The sequence below is a fragment of the Dasypus novemcinctus genome, chromosome 6 (assembly GCF_030445035.2).
Source record: "Dasypus novemcinctus isolate mDasNov1 chromosome 6, mDasNov1.1.hap2, whole genome shotgun sequence".
Classification (NCBI taxonomy): domain Eukaryota; kingdom Metazoa; phylum Chordata; class Mammalia; order Cingulata; family Dasypodidae; genus Dasypus; species Dasypus novemcinctus.
This window is the reverse complement of record NC_080678.1, coordinates 78,834,070-78,856,840: the sequence shown is the minus strand read 5'-3', so window position 1 is coordinate 78,856,840 and position 22,771 is coordinate 78,834,070. Positions and strand designations below refer to the sequence as shown.

The 22,771-nt window shown below is 58.0% G+C and overlaps 1 protein-coding gene across 7 annotated transcripts in view; it reads right to left on the bottom strand.

Moving 5' to 3' along the window:
- The window catches only part of COL13A1 (collagen type XIII alpha 1 chain), a 77,020-nt gene that overhangs the window by 31,057 nt on the left and 23,192 nt on the right, over positions 1–22,771 (bottom strand). For 6 of the 7 annotated variants that reach the window (XM_058298958.2, XM_058298959.2, XM_058298961.2 and 3 more), the window contains 9 exons: positions 22,399–22,464; positions 18,464–18,571; positions 16,200–16,226; positions 15,353–15,388; positions 5,258–5,302; positions 4,332–4,364; positions 3,387–3,413; positions 1,408–1,461; positions 558–644 (listed from right to left, as the gene is read on the bottom strand). In XM_058298958.2, coding sequence (XP_058154941.1) covers positions 558–644; positions 1,408–1,461; positions 3,387–3,413; positions 4,332–4,364; positions 5,258–5,302; positions 15,353–15,388; positions 16,200–16,226; positions 18,464–18,571; positions 22,399–22,464 — 483 coding nt within the window. The remainder of the gene's footprint in view (positions 1–557; positions 645–1,407; positions 1,462–3,386; positions 3,414–4,331; positions 4,365–5,257; positions 5,303–15,352; positions 15,389–16,199; positions 16,227–18,463; positions 18,572–22,398; positions 22,465–22,771) is intronic. The other variant, XM_071215838.1, reaches the window with a different exon arrangement.

Below are 22,771 nucleotides of genomic sequence, written 5' to 3'. Positions count from 1 at the left end.
GCGCGTTGCCTCAAATCATACCAAGTAATTGATCATTTCCTTATGATCTAAGAAAGATTTGGTCTCCCTGTGCTGCTAAAGTAAACCCAGCCAGGCACAAGGGCTCTGCTTTGGGAACCCCCAATCTTACCACTGCCGTTTCTAACCAGTGCAAGAAAAGCCAGGGCAGCGCCTTCTGTGGCTGCCACCCCGACGCCACCACTTCTGCCCCGTGCGCCATCGCCGGGAGGCACCCAGCTGATGAGAGCTGAGGCGAGGGACCATTCTGTCTGTCGGGAGCCCCGCAGCCATTGGTCCCTGGCCCAGTCATATCACAGCCTTTGGACTCAGTGGGACCAGCCACCTGCCCTGAAGGACCTCTCTCCTGGACAGGCAGCTGTCACCTGCTCGGAAGCAAGGATGGGGCCCAAATGACCTTTCTAGGAGGTCCTGGGAAAAATAGCAAGAGAAAGCTAAAGAAGGAGACGTGTCCAGGACGCATGTCCCCAGGGACAGGCCGAGGAGAGAGGCCACAGGCAGAACTTTTCCTCGAGCACTGGCCCCAGGGGAAGACTCACCTTCAGCCCGGGGGGCCCGGGGAGCCCTGGGGGGCCGGGCTCCCCTCTGCTTCCTCCAATGGAGTTGCCGGCATCACCTTTCTCTCCCTGGGGGTGCAAAGTAGAGATGCCATCACTCGGCCCCCCTAACTCTGCAGGGAGGAGGTCTCTTGCCACCTGTCCATTTGTCTTTTCTTCCACCACAGTTCAAAGGAGTGGAGGCAGCTTAGCCCCTAGGGCGAAGCTGAACTCTGAGGGACAGTAAGCTCCCCCAGAGGGCACCAGCATGGCTGGGGACCAGAGGCCTTGGGACTGGTCTGGTTTGATCTGGCAGTGGGATGTGAGGTGGGAGCAGAGCTGGATGCAGAAGGGGAACAGGTTTAGAGCCAACCAAGGGAGCTGCCAGGACCTGGGGCTAGAGGAGTGTTTCCAAGGTGTGCGCCTTGGAATACAGTGTGCGGAAGCGATGGGTTAAACCAGACTCTGAGGGCCTTCTCTGCAGGACTGCTCAGAGCCTTTGGCAGGCCAAGGGGCCTGGGGGTCTCTCTTATTTGACTTCAAATCTTTTTTTTTTTTTTTTTTAATGAACTCTTGTACAGAGCTAGTGTGCTATGGAACATTTCTTGGAGCTGGAAGAGAGAAATCCAACTGAATGGCAGCTACTGTGGTCTAGCTGTAGGCAATTTTGGCCAGTCAAGGTCTCCCTTGGGGACCCCCTGCGCAAACGGAATCTGCCTGTGTTCCAGCCCCTTTCCTTCTGGCCCATCCGGGAGGGGGGGGCACGTCCGATGCTGGGGCCCGTGTGACTGTGGAGGGCCGGAGGGGTGGGGTGGGATGGACGCAGAGCCCCACCTGAGCTCCTGTCACCTACCTTGTGCCCCAGGGGGCCCGGGAGCCCAGGGGAGCCCGCAGCCCCCGTCTCGCCCTGCGGGGGAAACAGACGGGAGAGTCAGGCCTGGCTTCCCAGGGACGCGCTCAGGGCCGTGGCTCTCCTCTCCTGCCCTCTGCCCCCTCCCGGCAGTTCTCTGAAGGGCTCCACTTCCTGCCGGACCCCCGCCCCGGCGCCTCCGGGGCCACCAGCGCCCTCTTCGTCCTGGCACGCCGAGCCCAGTGGTGAGAGCCCCCCCGTTCTCCCCATGCCCGCGCCTCTCACGCAGGAAGGAGTGTGACAGAGGCCAACAGAAGTCAGTCTCCCCTGGGGAGCGGCGGGGGGCTCAGAATGCCAGCACCAGGGAAACCCCTTCCGTGGGCTGATGCCTGCCATGAGGAGGCCCGGCCCCCTCTGCCTCCTCCTCCCTGCCTCGGGGCGGCCAGAAACCCTGTCGCCAGAACTTGTCCTTTGAGACTATCTTGGGGAGTTTGTCTTCCTCGTCAGCAACTATTACTGAAGAACTCTAATTTTTAAAAATTATTATTTTTGATTAAAAAAAATTTTTATGGCATGAATCAGAGAGCCCCTTAGAGCGACTTGAGCCCCTCTTTCACTTTCTAGATGAAGCAAGAGAGGTTCCAGGAGGTTAGCGACAAGCCGGGTCCAGAGCCCAGCTCTCCCGATGCTCTGGCTTCTTTGTCACAGTGACTTAAATTTGCATTCGCAGATTATGCGATATTAGGTTAGCAGTCCACGAGCAGCCTGCGGGGGCTTAGTGCCATTCCCTGAGGCTGGAGGAACGGTGCTCTCTCGTTTGTAACAGTATGAACTGAAGGTTCTGGGATCGTTATTTGGAAAGATGAACTTTCCGGCTGGAGCCACGAAAGAGGCCACGCCAAGTCCGTGGGTGTCATCTTTCCCTCCTCCTTGAGCAGAAGGTGAATCTCCAAATGGCTGGAAGCTGGCAAAGGGAGGGGATGAGAGCCACACAAGGGTCCACGAGACGGGAGGGCCCTGAGGGGGCTCCTGGAGAGGTGCCTTAGCCTGGACACCCCCTTCCCCCGAGACAGGCCCGGATGAAGACACGGGATGAAGATCCTGCCCTCCTGCTGGGCTTCCCAAGAGGGATGGTATGTTCTAGAATCCGATTTCCACACTTTTCCCGCCCCCCTGAGGACAGCCCCTCTTTCCAAGGCCGCATGCACCCCAGCACATTGCAGGCAGCACGCCAGCCACGGGGGTGGGCAGGGAGTGGGGCCCAGCCGGCCGGGGCGAGGGAGGCACACACCCAAATACACAAGATCCTACCCGCTGCCCCCTCTCTCCCGGCAAACCTGGGGACCCTGGCCTCCCTGCTGCTCCTGGGTCTCCCTTTAGGTAAGAAGAGAAAGTCACTGATAAGAGGACAGGGTGGTGGTGAGGGTGGGAAGGAAGTGGTCATACACCAGTGTTCCCAAAGTGGGTTCTGTAGAATACTTGTCCTGTAAGATGCTCTTCTTTGGAAAAAAAAAGAATTTGGGAAATGCTGCGAAACACATTTCCTTTTAGAGCTTCCTAATGCATATTAGCATATTAAAGGCTCTGAGAAGGTCTGCAGTAAAGAAACCTCTATATTTCTAACCCAGGATTTCTCAAACTAATTTGACCATGGTAACTTTTTGGTCATGCTACCCCTTTTATCATGCTAGATGAGAAAGAGAACGCTATAGGCTCAAGGGACAAAAGTCACTGCCCACTGGAGTTGGCATGCCAACAGGCCTCTTAAGATGGCGTGAGACGGAGCTGTCCAGGTAGGATCCAGGGAAGGGAGAGGCATTTGCGGTGTGCTCCCGACATGCAGGCCCCTCCTGGTGCCCCCCTACCCAGTCGGGTCCCCAGCCCCAGGCCAGTCTCCGGGGGTCCAACAGCAAGACAGCGCCTCCCACCCCACCCACCCCCAATGCTCCATGCAGCCCAGCACTTTCCTGCTGCATCAGTACCTTGGCTCCGGGAGTCCCTGGCTCACCCTGCATGGAAATAAAAAGAAGAATCGGGTAAAGAAACGAGAGCGAGAGTGGAGAGATCCAACGAGGGAAAGTGCATTGGAGCAAGGTGAAGAGTGAGACCAGGCCAGGGCGCTCCTCTGTCCAGCCCCAGGCACCCTGGCGCTGGCCCTTCGAGGGTGCCTTATTTAGCGCAGCACGTCCTCGCAGGCGCGCCTAGTCTAAGCAGCGACTTCCTCCAGGCTGTGGAAAAGAACGCCAGTACGGCTTCTCTTTCTCTCCTACTAACAGATTTTTTCCCCTGAGGACAGGAGCTAGGCTGATTCAACTCTGCTTCTCCCAGAGCGTCCGGCCGAGCGCTTGGCACTGAGGCATGCCCACTGAATGAGTCCAGTCGATGGCCCAGGGAGCGAGGGACTCCACGGCTGTAGGCGTCGCTGGGCTGCGGCCAGATCTTCCCCTTGGGGAGGCGTGTGGCAGGTGGGCATGTGAGAGCCCCCAGAACAGGGAGAGGAATGAATGGGCATTTGATTTGGACTTGGCATTGAGAACTTGTGCTTCCGGGTGCTCCCACCCACCCGCCAGCCAACGAGTGGGGTGAGGGCTCTGGAGAAGGACTCCTGCTCTCGGAAGCTTTGAAAGCATGAGTGATTGGATTCTAGAGCACTAAGGAAGGGCCTGGGCTCCTTCGGCGCTAGCAGGCTGGCGAGACCTTTCATTTGAGGACTGGCAAATGTTGGCTACTTATTTGCAAGGCTTAGTTAACCATCTATTGCTCTTAACGTTGTGCGTCCCCACGACTGCTGCTTTCAGAAGACTTTCCGAGCCCTGGCTGCCCCCTCCCGGGCCCTGTGGCCGCCCCACTGAGGGTCTGAGGCCCCAGCCCTGGCCTCCTCGCTCCACCTTTCCCATCCTGCCTCTGGGAGGTTGCGTTCCACTGACCTTCATGCCAGCCACGGCGATTCCCGGAAGCCCCTGGCAGAGAGGAAAAAGGCATGAAGACTTTGCAGCCCGAGGAAGCGTGGAGGAAACGACTGACCCCCTTGGTGAGATGTGGAAGGAAGACTCCCCACTTCTGCCTGCGCCCAGATCCACCCAGCGGAAGCGGGGGCTGAGCTTGCTGATGCCGCAGAGAGCACTGGGAGAGGCTCCGGGCAGCACGCCGTGCTGGTTTCTTGGGGCTTCCCGCCCGCCTGTTCAGTATCCAGGCTCTACTGGGAGGCCCAGGGGGGGCCCTGGGTGGGCTAGACGGGGGCATCCCAGGGGTCGCGGGGGGTCCTTCATAAGAATGTGAAAGGAGGATGTGGGGGGGAAGGTGGAGGCAGAAGGAGCGCTGTGGGGGAGGGGAGACCAGCAGTGACGCAAAATAAAGGGGTCGATTTTACCGAGGACAGTAGCCCCCTGAGTGTGCAAGTGGGATTCTCCTCACAGGCAGTCTCTGTGCCTCACAGACTGGCGAGCAGCTGGGGTGCACCCATTTTCATGTCAGCCCAAGACCACCTATTCCGAGGTAAATATGCTTCCCAAAGCACCACTTAGTGAACCCCAAGTGGGGTTGATTTTTGGGGAGATCCCCACCCCCCACGTGGGTCTCAGGACTGAGCCAGAGCTGCGGGCACCTGAGCAGGTTTTGTGGGACCCAGAGATGCCCAGAAGGAGCTCACACCTGAGCTGTCCAAGGGACAGGACAGAGGGACCTGGGCGAGGGCCTGGGGAGGCAATAGGCACCCCCTCTTCCCAGCAGGATGTGAGGAGGAGGACGGCCGACGAGCTGAGCCTCCCAGGGTGTCCCAGAGCTAAGGGGCGAGGGACAGGAGCAGGGGAGGTTCAAGGGGCTGCCCCGGGACGCGGCGGGATGGGGCGGGTACCTTGGCTCCTTGTTTGCCTGGCATCCCCGGCATGCCCCGTTCTCCCTGGAGGAAGAAATCAGACAAACATTGAGAAGAGGCACAGACTCACGGGCCCCAGGCCTAGGAGCGCCGGAAGCAAGGCCTGCAAGGACGCCAGAGGGGAAGGTCCGGCTGGAAGCCTGGCTGGCCGTCCACCGTCAAGATGAGTTTTGAGGACCTCGCCGACTTCCCGGGTGATCGTGGCCAGACGGCGGCCCCCCTCAGCCGGTGCACCAAGTGGGAGAGGCCCCCACGGCGAGCAGCTCACGGGGCGAGTCCAGTGGGCGGGCGGCTGGGCAGCCAGTGCAGGCCAGGCCGAGGGCACCGTGCAGGAGCAGCGTGGCACCGTGCGGGAGCAGCGTGGCGCCGGCCTACGGAACGCGTTCCTGCCGTGCCCAGTGCTTCCCTGCCCTCCTTTCACTCCAGCGGTTTTGCTAGAACGGCACCTGCTGGATGAGCCAGATGTGGCTTCTCCTCTCTCGCCTTTGTCTGGGGCTCCTTTTCCTCCCGGGTTCCGTGGGTCTAGGGGTTCCTAAAGGTCGGTGGGCCTTGGCCCCACGTGGCCAGAGGGTTGGCCTGTGCTTCGGGGGTGGGGTGGGGTGCACGGGGGCGGCCGGCCTGCTTCTCTGCGCTCCATTCCTGCCCATGTCACCTATTCGGGATATAGGATCTTCCGTGCCAGAAGATGGAGCCCTCCCATAATCTGACCCTACTGCTGACCCCTGGGCCACAGGCTGGGATGTCAGAGCTCAGAAAGTGACCTGCAGCAGAGCCAGGGCCCCAGGCCGGCCCCGGCCCTCGAGCTCTGGGAAGTCCCTGCTTGCGGGGCTGGCGCTTGGCTAAGTGCTTGAGGTACCTCCTGCAATTACTCCCAAGACTCCTCTCCAGCGTGGCAGGGAATGCAGGGACGACTGCCAAGATGCAGAGCAGGGATTTGAACACAGGCCCGTCGGCCACCAAAGCCCGGGTGCTCATTTCTCTTGGTCAACCCCAAGCATCTAATGGGCTGATGTTCTATCAGCTTCCAGCAAACACCCACTGCAGACCGAAAGCAGGGCAAAGCCCCTCTCTGCGGAGGGCCCTCGGCGGCGTGAGCGGCGGCTCCGCGGGGCTGGGCGGGGCCCTGACCGCCCGCGCTGGTCTGCTCTGTGGCCAGCAGAGGGCGCCACAGGACCTCACCTGAAGCGCAGCTGCGGCAGTGGTGGCGAAGTCCAACTCACCGCCCACCGCGTGGAGCTGTCCAAGGGGAAAGAGCCCCAAAGCCCCCTCCTCACAAGAGCAGGGTGAGGGCTGCTGTCACTGTTTCCTTGGGAAGACCAAGCTTCCCTGCTAACATCCCAGCCTGACCCAGCAGAGTCAACTCAACCCCAATCCCCTGAGACCCCCAGAGCTCCCGAGGGAGGTGCAGGTGGGCGGTCAGCTTGCGAGTCCCAGGATATTCGGGGATATCCCATGTATCACTTTCTTCTGCTTCCCCTCTTTTCCTCAGTTTACTCCCAACGTCCCTGCCTTCCTCGCTCCACCTCTGTTTTGGGGAGCTGGGCTGGGAGTCAGGACACTGTGTGACTTCAGAGAAGCCCCTTTCCCTCTCTGGGCCCAGGATCCTCATCTACAAGATGGAGACTGGACTGGATACCTCACGCTCGGACCTGTCCTCCATTGCTCTGTCACCCACAGCTGGGCTGCCTTTAGGAGGGAGAGAGGCCAAAGCCAAAGAGATGACCCTCGGGGCTGCTGGGCTTGGTGGGAGAGGAAGTTGGAGTGGGGATGGGGGGTGTAAGCATCTGCTCTCCTTTCTTTGGCCCAGGACAGCTGCGGGGGCTCCTGTGCCTGCTTCACGCTCCCCTCTGGGATTCTGCTGACAATCCCTGCGCAGCTGAGCAGACAAAACCCTGGGCGTGAAGGCTCTGGCTAGGTGGGTTGTAGGTAGAGACAACGCTTGCACCCTGGGCCCCTTAGAGCCCCCTAGGGGAGCAGCCCTCCTCGTTAGGGCAGCTGACCCTCGCCCCTTCTGTCCCGCCCTGGGTCAGCTCTCCTAATTCCACAAACAACCCAGACTCCCTTGATCCCCGTCCGGGGGCCTCTCCCGCCCCCACTCCTTTGCCAGGCAGGAAGCAAGGGCGCCCTGGCTGACCCCGGCCGCGGCCCTCTCCCCTCACATTAGTCTCACCCGCCCAGGACTGGTCTCTAGGGCTGGCCTCAGCCTGACCTCCGACCTGGGGAGCCGGGCTCATCACAGAGCAGAAAACATCAAGTTCTGGATGCTGGGGGATGTGACGGGGGGGGGGGGGCCGAGAGGCACAACCGAGGGCTCCAGGGCTGGCGGGCGCAGTGCAGGGAGCGGTGGAGGCAGGGCCTGCGGGGGCTGCTGCGGCGCCTTCCCGCCGGGCATTCTCGTGAGATCCCACCTAGAGGCATCTCCACGTTCCCTCTTAAAAGTTTTCCTGTGTCTGTCCCTGCAATATCATTCAGGACAACTCCAAGTCCCCAAATGCCCCGACCTCTTCTTCCGTCTCCCAGCCCTCAGCAACGCCCGTGGCCACTGTCTCCACCTCAATGGTACAATTTCTTCCATTGCTAGTCACAACAGGTCTATAGTAGAACACCAGTAAGTCCACTCTAATCCATCATTTATTCCTCCATCCTGTGGACCCTGGGATGGTGATGTCCACTCCACCTCTAAATCGAGAGGGGGCTTAGATCCCATCCTGCCATAACCCACTGAGTGGACTGGGGAAGAGTGTAAACTACAGCGTAAACTGTAATGCATGCGGTGCAGCAGTACTCCAACAAATGTATTCACCAAATGCCATGAATGTGCCACACTGGTGAAAGAGATTGTTGATGTGGGAGGAGTGGGGTGGGGTGTGGGGTATATGGGAACTGCTTATACTTTTTAACGTAACATTTTTTGTGATCTATGTATCTTTTTTTAAAAAAAAGGACAATAAAAAAAAAAGTTTCCCTGTGTAAAAGGGGCAAATTGCTTGGAGTTGTGCCGAATTTAGATCCACTAACCCAGGGCTATCTTCATCTTTGGAGGGCCAGGCTCTCAGAGTCTGTTAAAGCCTGGAGAGCCACTTGATTTACCTCCTCTACCTCTACCTTCCCATGTCCTCAGACCCCAGCGGGCCCGCCCGTGAGCTCCTCACAGCGTCCGCGGGCGTTCTCCTCTGGCCGCAGCTTCCAGGTGGGACAGCCCATCCTTTCCTGAGATGACAGACTGGAAGGCTGCTCCTTGGAGCACAAACCCTCCCTGCTCGCGTCCTCTGGGAGGGGCCTGCTAATTGGTGATTTACTGTTTGTCGAACGAGCCAGGCAGGGACTTGGCAGGAGGAAGCAGTCTGCAAGGAGGAGGGGTCTTGGAGGAGGGCTCGCCAGCCCAGCAAAGGCCCCGGCCAGGGAGGGGGGAAGAGATGAATGGACCGGCTAATGGGAGGCCTTCCGAACCGGTGGGGACTCACACACACCCGCTTTGTTCTCTGCAGGGGAGGGGGAAGGCTGCGGGGTGGGGAGCGGAGGGCAGGGGAGGCCGCAGGCGGCTTGGGCCTCGTGCCTGGACCAGGTCCTTTCCTGGGCTGGACAGGCCGGGGGGCAGAGGGCATTGCCCCCTGAATAGCTCCCAGACCTTCCCAGCCAGTTCCTGCTTCCCCGCCCCAGCCAGCCCCAGCCCAGAAAGGGCTGGAGCCACGGAAGTGCCAAGTCCTGCCATACGTAATTAGGGCCCGCAGGAAGCGAGCCGGGTATTAACCCGGCCAGGCGCCCCACCTCAGGCCAGGGCTTTGGAAGGGCAGCTGGCTTGTCATCTCGATTTGCGATCAGGTGATCCTGCAGTTCAGTTCCAAAGAGAAAGTCAACCCTAATTACTCGGTGGACTCTGGAGTGCAGGACAGGCAGGGCTGGGAGAGCACAGGCTGGCGGCCGGAGCTGGGGGGGCTGGAGTCCCTCCCGCGCCACGAGGCCCCGGGCTGCGGCCCATGGCTCAGATCTCTGACCCGTTTTAATTTGAACGGTCTGGACGTCCCCACGGGAATTCCCTGGCTTTGAAAGAGAATGTCGTCCCCACACCAGACGGCTCCCGCGCCCTGGCCTCCATCTGCATGGAGCCCTCAGGCGTGTGTGGATGTCACGCGAGGCCTGCGGCTGCGCAGGTCCTCTGGGAAACGGTGGGTGCGGGGAGGCTTAGGGACAGCTGTGGTGGGGGCGTCCAGAGAAGCGTTGGGGGCCCCAGGGCTCACCTCCCGGGGAGTCGTCCCACTAGCCTCTGTGCCAACGGGTAAACCGCTGCACTTGAGTTCTTTGACCAAAATGATGCACCAAAACCCCCACTTTCTCCACCATAGCAATGCTCGAGACAGTGCTCGGAGGAAGCCTGGAGCCTCAGGAGCGGCCTGGACCCGGGCACAAACTTTTTTTCACAAGACGGAAAACACCTCTCTCCCCACCTCATTTCCTTCCACTTGAGAAGGGGGGCAGGCCTTCTGGAAATCTTGGGGTCCTCCTGGGCTTATAAGACGCATGAAGTCCTGGCAACGAGGGACCACTATCAACTACCAACTGATGATGCAACTGGAAAATGACCTTATACGGAAGGTTCAATGCGGATCAGCAGAATATCCATGTCTACATAAAATACCATGACTTTAAAATGCTGTTTGACCTAAAGTAAGGGGGAAATGGAAAGGAGAAATGAGTTTATATGGCTACGAGTTTCTAAAAAAGAGTCTGGAGGCTGGCAGAAGGTTTGCCCTCATGCACAACTGAGCAGAGTCAGAGAGACAGATAAAGCAGATACAACCCCCAGATATTGGTTCCTTTGAGGGCTAAAGAGACCCATGGGAGTTATGGTCATGGCCGATGGGGTTAACTACCAGGGCAGATGGCCCCTCTTTGGAAATGGTGTTTATGTGTGATGAATCTGGACTCAGATGGGATCTCCCTTCATAAGACTTTCATGCTAATGTGCTGGAGGTGCAGTTAATGTTGGGGTTTAAGATATATTTAGGGGATTTGAATCTCTGGACTGACAATGTGATAGCCAGATCCTGAGCCTCAACAGACTCCAGCACCTACAATCTGATTTATTGGACTTACCACACTCAGCTAAGATGGAGGTGAAGAAGGACAACCACCACACCATGGAGCCTAGAGTGATTACAACTGAAAATGGGAGGATTGCATCCAGCATCCAGGTGGAATCTGAGCCTCCTCTTGACATAAAGGTGCAATGGACACAACCAATCCAGTGTCCACATAGAAGAGGTGGCATTGGATTGGGAAAAGTGGACATAATGGACAAAGGGTATGGGGAAAGGCAGGAAGAGATGAGAGGTGGAGGCGTCTTCGGGACATGGAGCTGCCCTGGATGGTGCTTCAGAGGTAATCACCGGACATTGTAAATCCTCACAGGGCCTACATGATGGAATAGAGGAGAGTATGGGCCATGATGTGAACCAATGTATATGAGGTGCAGAGGTGCCCAAAGATGTACTTACCAAATCCAATGGATGTGTCATGATGATGGGAACGAGTGTTGTTGGGGGGGGGGAGAGGGGGGGTGGGGGGGTGGGGTTGAATGGGACCTCACATATATATTTTTAATGTAATATTATTACAAAGTCAATAAAAAATAAAAAAATTTAAAAAAAAAAAAAAAAAAAAAAGACGCATGAAGTAAAGTCGGGTAGAGCTCGGTTTTGGGCTCAAACAGACCTGGGTTGGGGCCCTGGCACCTCTACTTCCTAGCTGTGGCCCTCAGGGGACCAGCCTCTATGAACCGCGCTTTGTCATCTATAAATTGGGGTAAGAATAAAGCTACCTCACAGGGCATCGACAGCACGCAGGGGGAGGATGCATGCCCTGTCGAGGTGCAGCCTTGCCTGCTGGGGGCTCAGGGATTAGCAGCTGGCATTGCGCTGAGCCGCCCTCTGACGGGAAGATCGGGGTCATCACCCGGCACAGCAGCTTCCAACCGTGGGGCCCCACTGGAGCCCCTCCCCAGAGGCCCTGTTTGTGGGGCGCCCTGCAGGCACCCAGGGACCTCTGGGGCACTATCAAGGGGCTGCAGCGTGAGGAGCGTGTCTCTTTCTGGTCTGAAGGCAGCACTGCGCAGCCTGTGGATGCACAGCTGTGCGCCAGCCTCGGCCCCGCATGTGCCTGCACTCACGCTCAGACTGCCCAGCTACCAGCTCCGAGGCGCCTGGAGAGACGCTCTCACCAGGCTTTGGGGTACGCAGAATTACAGTCCGACAATACTCGTCAGTCCTCTTGAAAGAGAGCCAAGGCTGTAATGTTTTAAACACAGAGTCTCGCAACATATTTAGAGTAGATTGATGTCATAAATTTGGATCCAAATCAGTACCACATGGGTGCACAAGTAGCCTCGCAGTGTTCAGGCAGGAGGGATGGGCCCCAAACAGGGTGTGGGGGCAGCCTGGGTGCCCACTGGCCCGCACTCGGGCTTTGTCCCCGAGGGGCTTTTGGAAAAGCCCGCCCTGCTGGCCTGGCCGGCCTTTGGGAGCTGACGGGGCTGGCGGTGGTGCTCAGATCAAGTCATCAGCCAACTTCGCAGGCTGAGAAAGGTCTTTGCTGAGAATTAAATTCCATCAGGCGCTGACAGCAAGGCCTCCTTGCCTGTGCGCCCGTCGTGGGGGCAGAGGTGGCTGCTTGGAGGGCTGGAGCACACGTGGAGAGTGCATCGGTTATTCTACAGCGCCCCTGCTGTCCCCTACTGGCCACCAAAGGCAGCTGCGTGCTCTGTCTCAGCTCGCAGGATGCCCACCCGCTGGGCAGTTCCTTCCTTGGGGGTGAGGCAGGAGAAAAATCGTCTTCCCAGCCTCTGGATTAAACCACCCTCATGTGACAGGTCCCTGGCCAGCCCCTTGCTCCAAGCAGAGAGCAGCGAGGGGAAGAGAGAGAAGTGGACAAGAGCAGAAGGTTGGGGCTAACCCTCCCCACCACAGACAGCCACTGCTGAGGCTGATCTGAGTTAGCTGCACCTGGGGGAGACCCCCAGGGAGCTGTGAACCTCGGCACCCGGCCTGGCAGCCCCAGCACGACCGCTCACTAGCTGTGCCACTGGGGCAATGCGTGGGCCCCTCTGAGTTGCTCATCAGTGAAATGGGGATATGAGCTGTAACCGCTGGGCCCTGGTTAGAACCAGGACAGAGAATGGACGGGCTTTGGTTAAACTACAGATGTGAGGCATCGCTCTCTGGATGCCAGTCTCTCAATCTAGCATTCTGAGGCTAAGAAGCTTCAGCCCCGTGCAAGACACCTGCCAGCCAGCCCATTGTGGCCGGGCTAGAGTAACAGGTACTTGTGTGCTCCCGAGGGTCACCTGGACTCTGAGAGTTGACCCCAGTCCTGGAAGAGGCCCCTCTCCCGCTGGACGTCAGCTCCCCCGTGCACACCCTCTGGTGACAGGACAGAGGTCCCAGCAGAGGGAGCAGTGCTGAGACACGGGTGCTGAGACCCCCTGGGGGCTGGTTGGCTTTGGGAGGCTGGGGACACCAGTAGGGCCTAGAGAAGAGCCTCGACAACAAGTTGGGACAAGTGGAGGCAGCAGGAGCCTTCCAGAGGCCCAGAGAGGCAGGGACGGGAGCTAGTGGTCTCACAGCCTCTCCAGACTCTGGGAGAAGAGGTTCCTGTGCAAGAGCAGAGGGGCAGGGTCTGGCAAAGGGGAGCAGGAGTCCAGAGGAAGGAGCAGGCCCTTCTCCTCCACTCTGCACGAGACCTACAAGCAGTGATGCTTCTGACAAGCTCTAGACATGGAGGAAAAAGGCTCAGACAAAGGCCCACGGAGGCCAAGATTCCTAGCAGGTCAGCATCTCCCACAAAGCTGGGAGCTGGTCCACTCTTGGATATATGGAGCCAACTATGTCCCAGGCAGCCATGGCTTCCCTGAGCTGGAAGAGATTTTAAGCCAGTCTCCCATCTGATCTAGAAGCTTCTCTTAACACATCTCAGACAAGTCCTTATCCAGCCTCTACTTGACTACCTCTGAGATGAGACTCCCTTCCTCCCAAGGCACCTGTGGCTATTAGCAAGCTCCTTAGTGAGCTGAAACCACTCTTTCTGTAGTGCTCACACATTGGCCCTTGCTCTAGCCTAGTTATGCCAAAAAAAAAAAAAAGTACTCTCCCCCTTCTATGCTGGATCATACTGTTTTTTTCTGAAAATTCAATGCAACCAGGGTTGAGTTATTTACCCCACAATTTGAACCTAGGGTTCAGTTATTACACTCATGGGACTAGCTCTTCCATCACTGCGACACCCCAACCCTCAGCTGAGGTCTCTCCATCCTCAGGACGCCTGCATCACCCCCGCACCTCCAAGCTCTTTTCTGGACGAACCAGACGTCCAGTTTGCTGCAGCGTGCAGGCGCCCTGCAGCCCGATGCTGAGCCGCAGGCCCCGCCATGAGCTGGGGAACTGCAGGCCCGGCCTCCCGGCTTGGAGGAGCTGGTCTGGCTGCTAAAGGAAAACCGACCCTCGCCGCACCAGGAGGCAGTAAATTTTGTGAGTCTGTGCAAGTGAATAGAAGCACCATGGGGGCTATAATTTCCTCTTCCTGACACAATACCAACTTCTCAGTTTATGCAGAACTAATTAAAGATCTCTCAGGTCCCGCCGTTTCACCCACCAAGCACCCATGAAACAGTGCGGTGATGGCAGCTGCCCGATGACAGCGTGCAAGGCGTGTGCTTCTTCCTCGTGCTGGCCCTTCCTGCCTGCCTCTTGGATCTCTCCTCCTCCTGGAAGGCTCCAGGGCAGCTTCCCACCCGGGAGCGGGAGGGCAGGGGTGCCCTTGGAAGCAGATGGTACTGTGGGAAGGACTCAGACCTGGACATGAATTCCTGCCCTGCCACTGCCCAGCCAGGAGCCCTTGGTCCAGCCCCCGTTTCCTCTTGTGTTAAGTGGGAGAATCAGAGCACCAGCCTCGTGGGCGGCCTTCGGGTTAGAAGTAACGCAGGCCATGTTGAAAGACAGCGTCTGGCACATGATCGCCGTTCAGTAAGTGGTGACTTACTAAAAGGACTAGGACGCTATCGCGGTTACTGCAGTGACCACCTCTCAGCCTGTGCGCAGATGGATTCCTGTCCTTTTGAATTTGCTGGCAGAAGGCCTGCCCTCCAATGCTCTGCTACTCCTCTGATCAAAAAGTGGAGCTGAGTCCCCGTCCACACCGACTGATGCAAATTGGCCACGTGACTTGCTCTGATGGAGAGGACATCGGGAAGCATGATGCCGGGGGCACTTGAAAAGGGCTTGTGCACTGGGCCTGCTGCGCCGTAAGGAAGCCTGTCCAGCCTCCTGGAGGAGGAGAGGCCGCATGGAGAACAGAGGCGCCCCCGCCCACAGCCGGCGCCAACCTCGGGCCAGGTCAAGGCCACCTTGGCCCTCCCACCTTGCCATCCACCATCTGATGGGGCTGCGTGAGCAAGACCGAGGCCAGCAGACCCGCCCAGACTGCCAACCCACAGGCTCATGAGAAAGAAATCATTGCTTTAAGCCAGTAAGTTTGGGGTGGTTTGTCACCCCAATAGATAACTGATATGCCTATCATCCATCAGGGCTGAGCTGCTAAGTTATCTTCTTCCAGAAGCTTCCTCCCAGACGGGTATTAATCTCTCTGCCCCCTGTAATCCCACGGCACTTTGCCTTCACCAGGGTTATTTATGCAGGAAACCTTCAGTCTCTTTGGCCTGTGAACTTACAGAGCGCGGGGCTGGACCCTTCCGCCCCCCACTATTTTCAGCATGGAGTGCTGCCCAGGGTGGGCCCCAGGAATCTGGCTCGCAGTTATCAGGCCCTCACGGGGCCATGCTGGTACAGACACGGCCGCTCGTTTTGGTGGGAAGAGCCCTTCCTGGGTCCAAGTGCCGGCTGTGCCACCAGCTCGCACGAGGCTCCCGCGCTGGCCCCACCCCCCAGCCTCCCCGTCCTCAGAGGAGAGATGCGAACCCCTGTTCAGCTGGCCTGGGCCCCCCTGGGTAGTGTGCACCACCTAGCGCTGACCCACTTGGGGTACCACCGGGGGAGGCGGGGTCCTCTCCCTCCCCCTCCTTCTTACCTTCCGCCCGTGATAGCCCTGGATCCCAGGGTCACCCTGGGGAACGGAGAGAAAGCTATGAGAGGGGTTTTCCCAATGGCAAACTTCTGCTTGTCCCCCTCAAGGCCCACCCTCATCGTCCCCAAAACCCCAAACCTCCTGACCCTTCAACACCCACCTCGGCCCTTCCCTGGCACATAGTTCCTGGCTTCCTCTGAAGCCAACAGAGGCTGTTCCACTTTTCAAAACAAGCACCCACTTTTCAGAGGCACAGGAGTGGTGGGCGGGGCCCGGGGAGCTGAGTTTCGCTTTGGGCTTTGCTGCTGACTCGCTGTCCACCTGGACAAGGCACTTCTCCCCAGGGCTCGGCTTCCCCGGCTCTAAGACTGGGTGGAGCAGGAGCTGAGCTTCGCCCCGGGGCTTGGCAATTTCTCCTCCCCAGCGCCCTAGGCTCTCCAGCTTCAAAGGGAGAGCTTGCTGGGCACACTGGGCTTCCAGGTCAAGTTTCACAAGAGACTCGCTGGCCCCGAAGGTCCCTTCCAGTATTGATATCTTAGGACGCGCTCTTCAGTAGGACATTGTGACAATGTCTGGGCACCAGCGTGGGGGCTCCAACCAGACTGCGAGCACTTGGGAGGGGACGGCTATCCACACTATCTGTAGCACCTGCTCAGCCTGAGCATACAGAAATGCAATCCTTGTGGAACCAGATCCACTTCCTAGGAGGAGGTGGTGTTTGGAAGTGAGCCAGGCTTATCCCTCTCTCTTAGCCCGGGGCCTCCTTAGCAGCCCACAGAGCTGCCTCCCCGCCCTCCCTCCTGCAGGGAACTCTCCCACCTATTCCACAGTCACCCAGGAGGACCCTTACCTTCGGTCCAGGAGGCCCCGGTAAGCCCTGTGGAAGCAAGAAGAAGGTGTGTGGGAGACGGTTTCCTCTGCAAATGGTTGAGGTTAGTGCTGTGTACAGTGGGGCTGGGGGAAGAGCTGCCCCAAATGGCCACAGCGAGAGGACAGACGTGCTAGGACACGTCTCAGCTTTCCTGGAAGGCTGGCTGCGACCTGCGGAGGGCACGTGGGGACAACAGGCCCTGTCCCTCTTCGGAGCCACATGGAGCCAGGGGCAGCTCCGCTGCGCTTGCCCACTGCAAAATAGGTCAGCGGGCTCCTGCTAAATTGACGTGTGGCTTGGTTCAGATCCTGACCCACCCAGCTCCTGTGTGGGACCCCCTCGAGGAGACCGACCTTTCCCAGCAGAGCCTCGATTCGACCTCTGGCCCCGCCCGCCTGCAAGAAGCCCCCAGCTTCCTGGCTCCGGCCCTTCCGCCCAGGCCACCGCGACAGTGGCAGTAAGTGGGGGCGAGATCGCGGGGCCGAGGTGCCCGCGGGAGCTCAAGGGGGAGCAGAGAAGGCTCTGCCGCAGTGCTGGGCGTGGGCCCGACAGCAAACACGGGTTAGAGAAAACCGTGATGCCCCAGTCTGGTCTGTTTCCATGGGTTTAAAAAATACTTTGGGTTTTTTTTTCTCTGTAAACAACCTAACAAAGAAAACCCTCTGGATTTGGTTCAGGGAGCAGGAGCCCTCACTAAATGTGCACGGGGGAGGATGGTCAGCAAAGAAATGAATTTTAAGCAAGTTTTGGTTTTCTCAGCTTGGTTTGGTTCAATTCCCTAAATTTCACTTCCTTTCTGGTTTTCTGTTCTCCCATCTAGAAATCCATGGAAGTGAGACGAATCCCCCTCCCTGGGGTCCTTGGAAATATTTAAAATCCATGGTGGAGCGGTGCTGGGCAGGGCCGGCTCCCAGCAGGTTTCTTTTCCACCTTTGGGGGACCCTGCCCTGAGCCTCGGGGTTGGCAGCTGAGGCACCGAGAGACCCAGGGGTGATCTCAGGGTGGCCCTATGCATCGAGGGCCCCTTGGCAGGGACACCCCTGACCTAGCAATTCTACCCCTGGGGCTCTATCCCTGCAACAGCCAGAGATGTGCACAGACATTTACACCTGCGGATGCGCTATAAATAGGCCCGGCAGCCCTGAAACCGATGTTGTGGGGAAAGGGCTTGCTTTATGCTGATAAGTGAAAAGCTTAGCATGATATGAAACTGTCATTTTATTCAGAATGTTACCAATCTGGAAAAAGTTTGTGTGCAGATATGACTAGGGAGAGAAATGGAAGGGCTCTACAAAATGTTAATGACGGTTTACTTTGGATGTGGCAAAATGGACAATTAAAACTTTTTGTCTATGTCCTCCAAATTTTTCAAAATGAATGTATGACACTTTTGTGATAAGAAAGAAAACCAGGTAATTATTTCCACATAGGAAAACCCTTGTTAATAAGCAAACAGATTTTGTCCTTAACCCCTGGTCCCTTCTATAATATATAAAGGCAGCCTTATTTCTGGGTAGGGGATCCATTTTTCTGTAGAGGAGTCCTGGTATCTGATGAATTGTTCTCCTGCCCTGGCACTCTGTTGTACTAAAATGGACTGAGAGTGTTGGGTGTCCCCTAGGCTTACAGATGGGTGATCGGCGGCCACCGGATTTGACCTGGAGCCGACCGAGGGGGACCCGGGTTGGCTCCTTCCAGCAGTGGTCCCCACGCCAACCCCCAGGTCCACGCGGGGCTGGCCAGGCGTCCAGCTCGGCTGGAGAGGCGGCCCAGCCGTGGGAGCTCCACGCCTGCTGTCTTCTCCTCGCCTGCTTTGCCTGGCACACCCACGGGGGAGACATGCTCACTGGGGGGCCAGGGGACTTCCTGCCCCGTCAGAACCCACTCCCCCTGACTCGGGCTTTCCGAAGCCCAGGGCCCAGGGGCCATCCCTCGGAGGTGGTCCTGGGAGATCTCCTTTGAGCTCTCTGCTGAGGCCGGGGAAGGGGCAGCTTGTAGAGATCTCCTCCTGGAAGGAAATGACTGGGGACCTGGCAGGTTTGCAGAGCCTGAGCTCACCAGGCAAGGGGGTCAAGGAGAGGCAGCTCCTTGTCTGGCCTACCCAGGTCCAGGGGCCTTGCCAGGGTGTTTCAGGGACCCAGGCTCCTGTTGGTTATCAAAGGTTTGGGTGCTTCCAGAAACTTCTTGGGACCAATCCTGAAGGAGAGGAGAGGAGGTGGTGGATAGAGGAAGGGGCTACTTACGGGTGGCCCGATGGGCCCTGGCAGTCCTGGGTGCCCCAGCGGTCCGCTCGGTCCCGGGGGGCCTGGTGGCCCTGGTGGGCCTTGGATGCCGGCCTGGCCCTGTTCACCCTGAGGTTTGGGAGACAAGTGTTAGAGCGAAGACCCCAGAGCTGGGGGCCAGTTCCCACCCAGTGCCATGCGCCCGGTGAAGGCCCAGCGTGGGCTGGGAGGGGAAGGCGTGGTGGCGGCGGGGAGAGATGGCGACGTGACGGTTGTGGCTGCCGTGATGGTGGAGCCTCCATGCAGGAGCTGGGGTGGCGAGAGGAGAGCCGAGACATCAGGCCCCCCGGGCGGGGCTTCCCGAGAGGACGACCTGCACTGAGCTGCTGGCGAGGGCCTGAGAACCAGCTACAGGAGGCGAGGGGGGATGGAGCCGAGCCCCAGCCCTCCAAGGCCTGGTGCCACCCAGCCAAGTGGCCAGAGCCTGGTCCAGGTGATCAGCGGCCTGGGCCTGCCTTGGCCACTGCAATCCTTGTGGCAAGTCATGTCCTCTCTCTAAGCCCTGGACTCCAGCTGTAGAATGGGAACAGCAGTTCCTGGTTTCCTATCTCAGTTATTCACTGTTTTTGTCTTACCCAGAGGATCAGATGAGATCCTCAGGGCAGGGGTCATGGAATTTTGTTTGGCTCACCAAACAATTGGGCAAGAGATTTGATGTAAAAATGTGTATTGGCAGCTTCTGATGAAAAACCAGGAGGCCTGGCAACCCTGGGCCCCCATCCCTGCGGGGCGACCATCGCCTGGACCCGAGGAGCGACCGCTCCTTCAGAGGGGCTGAGTCCTCCAGTTGCCTGGGTCCCGGGCCTCCTGTGTCTGCCACTCGTGCGGCCTGCGTGGCGTCAGAGGGCATCTGAGTTTGCAAGCCTCGGCTTGCTTGGAAGTGCTTTGAAGCCATGAAGTGTTTTATGCCTGCGTGGGTTGCTTTTGCGCTTCTCTTCCCCCAGCCCAGCTCCTCAGCCAGCTGCTCTGAGTTTAGCCCTCGTCCCCATACTTGTACCCAGGATGGAGACCGAGAGCCCAGCATAGTAGGGGCTGTGTTGTGTCCCCTCAAGAAGAGGACAGTGCCTGCTCCATGCCACCCAGGTCTTGGGGCTGGGGGAGAGCCAGAGCATCCTACATCTGGACTGATGCAGATCCGCACGGGCCATCGATTTCACCGCCATGTTCTTTTCTAAATGGCCTCGGCAGAGAGCAGAATGGCCCGACAGGCGTGAGAGCTTCCGGCTGGGATGACGCGGAGTCCTGGAGACCTGGCTGGCCCACCCCTTCAGTGTGATCTCAGCAAGCCTCTGGACACCCTGTGTGACGTGGGCGGCTGATGATGCTTGCTGCAGGTTGTGGGATGTGGTGAAGGTGACCAGGAGGCCACGACTCAGAATGAGAAACGGAAGATTTAACAGCACCTGCTTGCACCACCTCTCACTGGAACATCCTAAGGCACCAGCAGCTCTGGGAGCTGGGCCTTGTCCCACTGCACCCTCTAGAAGCCACTTTAGGGTTCAGAGTGCAGGGGGCGGGTGCAGAAATGGCTTTGTTGGTCTCCCTGCTCCCACTCCCCTTTCCCCTTCAGCTTCATGTTGGCTGTTTTGACCCAAGGGCTGCTCTGGAGTGTCCTTCCTGAACCAGGGGAGGCTTAAAGCAAACTCAGTCTTCAGGAGGGGAGTACAGCCTCCTTGTCAACCAGAATAAATCTGAGTAAGTCCATCGAGTCCTCCAAATTCCCAAATAACCTCTTGCATTGGTGCGCTACTTTATACTCTTCACAGTATTTCTACATTTTTGGAAGAGAGGGATAATGCACAGGGCAGGGAATGCTTGGCTAAAACAAAACCCTGAGGTCCTTTTCAATTTTGAAATTCTAGAATTGTCTCCATGTTCCAAGTCCCATTTTACAGAAGAGAAAATGGAGGCTCAGAGAAGTTGAGCTCCCTGACTGAGGCCAAAGTCAAGGTGAGAGCCAGGACCCAAACTCGGGACTGCAGATTCTAGTCCTATTTATTCCAATTAATCTGCCAGCAAAAAGTGTTCTCTGTCCAACTCTGCACTTTGGAAATGACCTCCAACACCATCTGCTACAGACATCACATCTCATATAAAGTTTCCTCTTTCAGGTAATGTTAGACCTGATGTTTAAGCCTCTTGCAGAGCCTGTAAAGTCAGTATTGCTTTATTGATCGGAAACGGACCAGTCTTCTTATGTCCCATGAGGGCTGACAGCATAAAAACCTTCTTCTCCAGGCGGATGCTGCCCGAGGCTGGCTGGGGCCCTACTCTTTCTCTCTTCTTTGAAAACCAGGTCAGGGGCAGCTCAGAGATTCCGGCCTCCTGCCCCTGGCTCTCAAGGCGACAGCGGCAAAACACAGTGGCCAGGGCCGAATCCGGGACCTCTCTCAATCTCTTCACCTGAAGAGTGGGGCTGTGTGGCCACCCCACCACCGTCGAGTGAGATCATCGTGGAGGACGATCTACGGAGGATTCTTACAAGAGGGCCCGGGACCCAGGGAGGGCTCGCTGAACGGCCACAGCCACAGCTAAGGTCGCAGGAGCCGCCGGGCGTCCAGGCCGCGCCGAGGGCACATCCTCAGCCCTCCTAGGATTGGGGCTGGCACGGGCAGGGCTGGGGTGGTGGGGTGGGCCTGTGGGTGAGGCTCTCAAGGACTGGGCAGGCGGACCGGGAGCGCAGCCTTGCAGGCTGGGCAGCGCGCACCACGCGTCTCTCTGCATTTTTGGCTGTTTCATTGGAGTGACTTTTTAGCCTTGTTCTGACCATCCAGGCCCCTGAGCTCCTGACTCCTCCTGAGTCAGGTCGGATGGTGGCCTTGAGGTCCCGCTGCCAGGCCTTCAGCGCGCGTCTCCGGCTCCACCACGCCCAGCATCCCTGCCAGGTCAGGGGTACTCCCGGTGCTGTGGAAGGAAGGGGAGAGGCAGGGGAGGCAGCCAGGCTGCCCTGGCCTGGAATCGAGCTGTGATGCCCATACCTGGGTCCCTGGGTCTGAGACAACTCGGAGAGAAGGAATGAGATTGCATTTTGCTTCGTGACCTTGTCCTTCCTCAGCCTCCTCGGGTCAGGAAGGCAGGAAGAAGGAAGAAGCTTTTGCTCAGGAGGGTTATACCAGTTGGCTTGCTCCTCGGACTTAGGTTACAGGTGGTCAGATGCGAAGCCTTCTCACAGCAGGGGCCCCTCCTGCATTTCTAAGTGCAGAGGCTGCAGGTTCACCCGAGAGCCTGCACGTGGGCCTCGCTGCCCGTTCCAATTCCACCTCTTGCTATTGGTGGGAGCTTGGGCAAATCCATTTGCTTCTCTGAGCCTCATTTTCCTAGGATCCAAAATATGGGTAATAGTGATAACGATAGCTAACACTGTGAGCAGTGCTTCTGTGGTGCCAAGGACTATTCTCAGTGCTTCACATACACAACAACAACCCTATGCAGCAGGTACTGTGATCACATTTTCCAGGTGAGGAAGCCGAGGCTCAGAGAGATTAAGTAACTTGCCCCAAATCACACAGCTAGAAAGGAGCAGAGAACCCGAGTACAAATTCCTGCTCAGCAGTATACCTGCTGTGTGACTTTGGGCAACCTCACCTCTCTGAGCTTCAATGTCCTCATCTGTGAAGTAAGGATGAATGGGCCTCATTCATACAACTGCTAAGAGAAGAAGAGAAAGCCAGGCGTGCACGACGCGCAGTCGACTGAGCAGCCGCCCAGGGGTAGGCGTCCCAGGTCTTCCGGCGCCTGTGTGTTGTGTATGTCCATCTCGACGGTATTTATGGGTCTTTTTGCCTAATTTAATGGACCCTAGCTAGAGCGAGGCCTGGCTTCGTCTGTGACCCCATCTGGCCTCCTTGCAGAGCCCCTTGGGGAAGCCGCGCCCCGGGCACCCAGACGGTGTCTACCTGGAAGGTCCGCCTTTTAATGACTGGAGGCGGAGCCAGCCGCACTGAATTGAGGAGAGGCAGCAGCTGAGGAGAAAGATGAGGTGCAGGGCCAGAGGGCAAGGGCCAGAGATCGCAGGTGGTCAGAAGGATGCCGAGAGTCGCAGGGCAGCCGAGAGGGTGGGCGGAGAGGAAGAGAGAAGAGAGATTAGCGAGCGTGAGCCACAGGGAGGGGCGGCGTGGAGGGGGCGCCCACGGGGCTGTGGGCCAGTGTCCCCCGGAAAGCGAGGACCCCCAGAGGAGGGGCCGCTCTGTCCGTGGCCCGCCTGGGCCGGCAGCCCCCTGGTGGGGAGAGCGCCGCTCCTCCTAAGAGCCCCCCTGCGACACGCGGCCC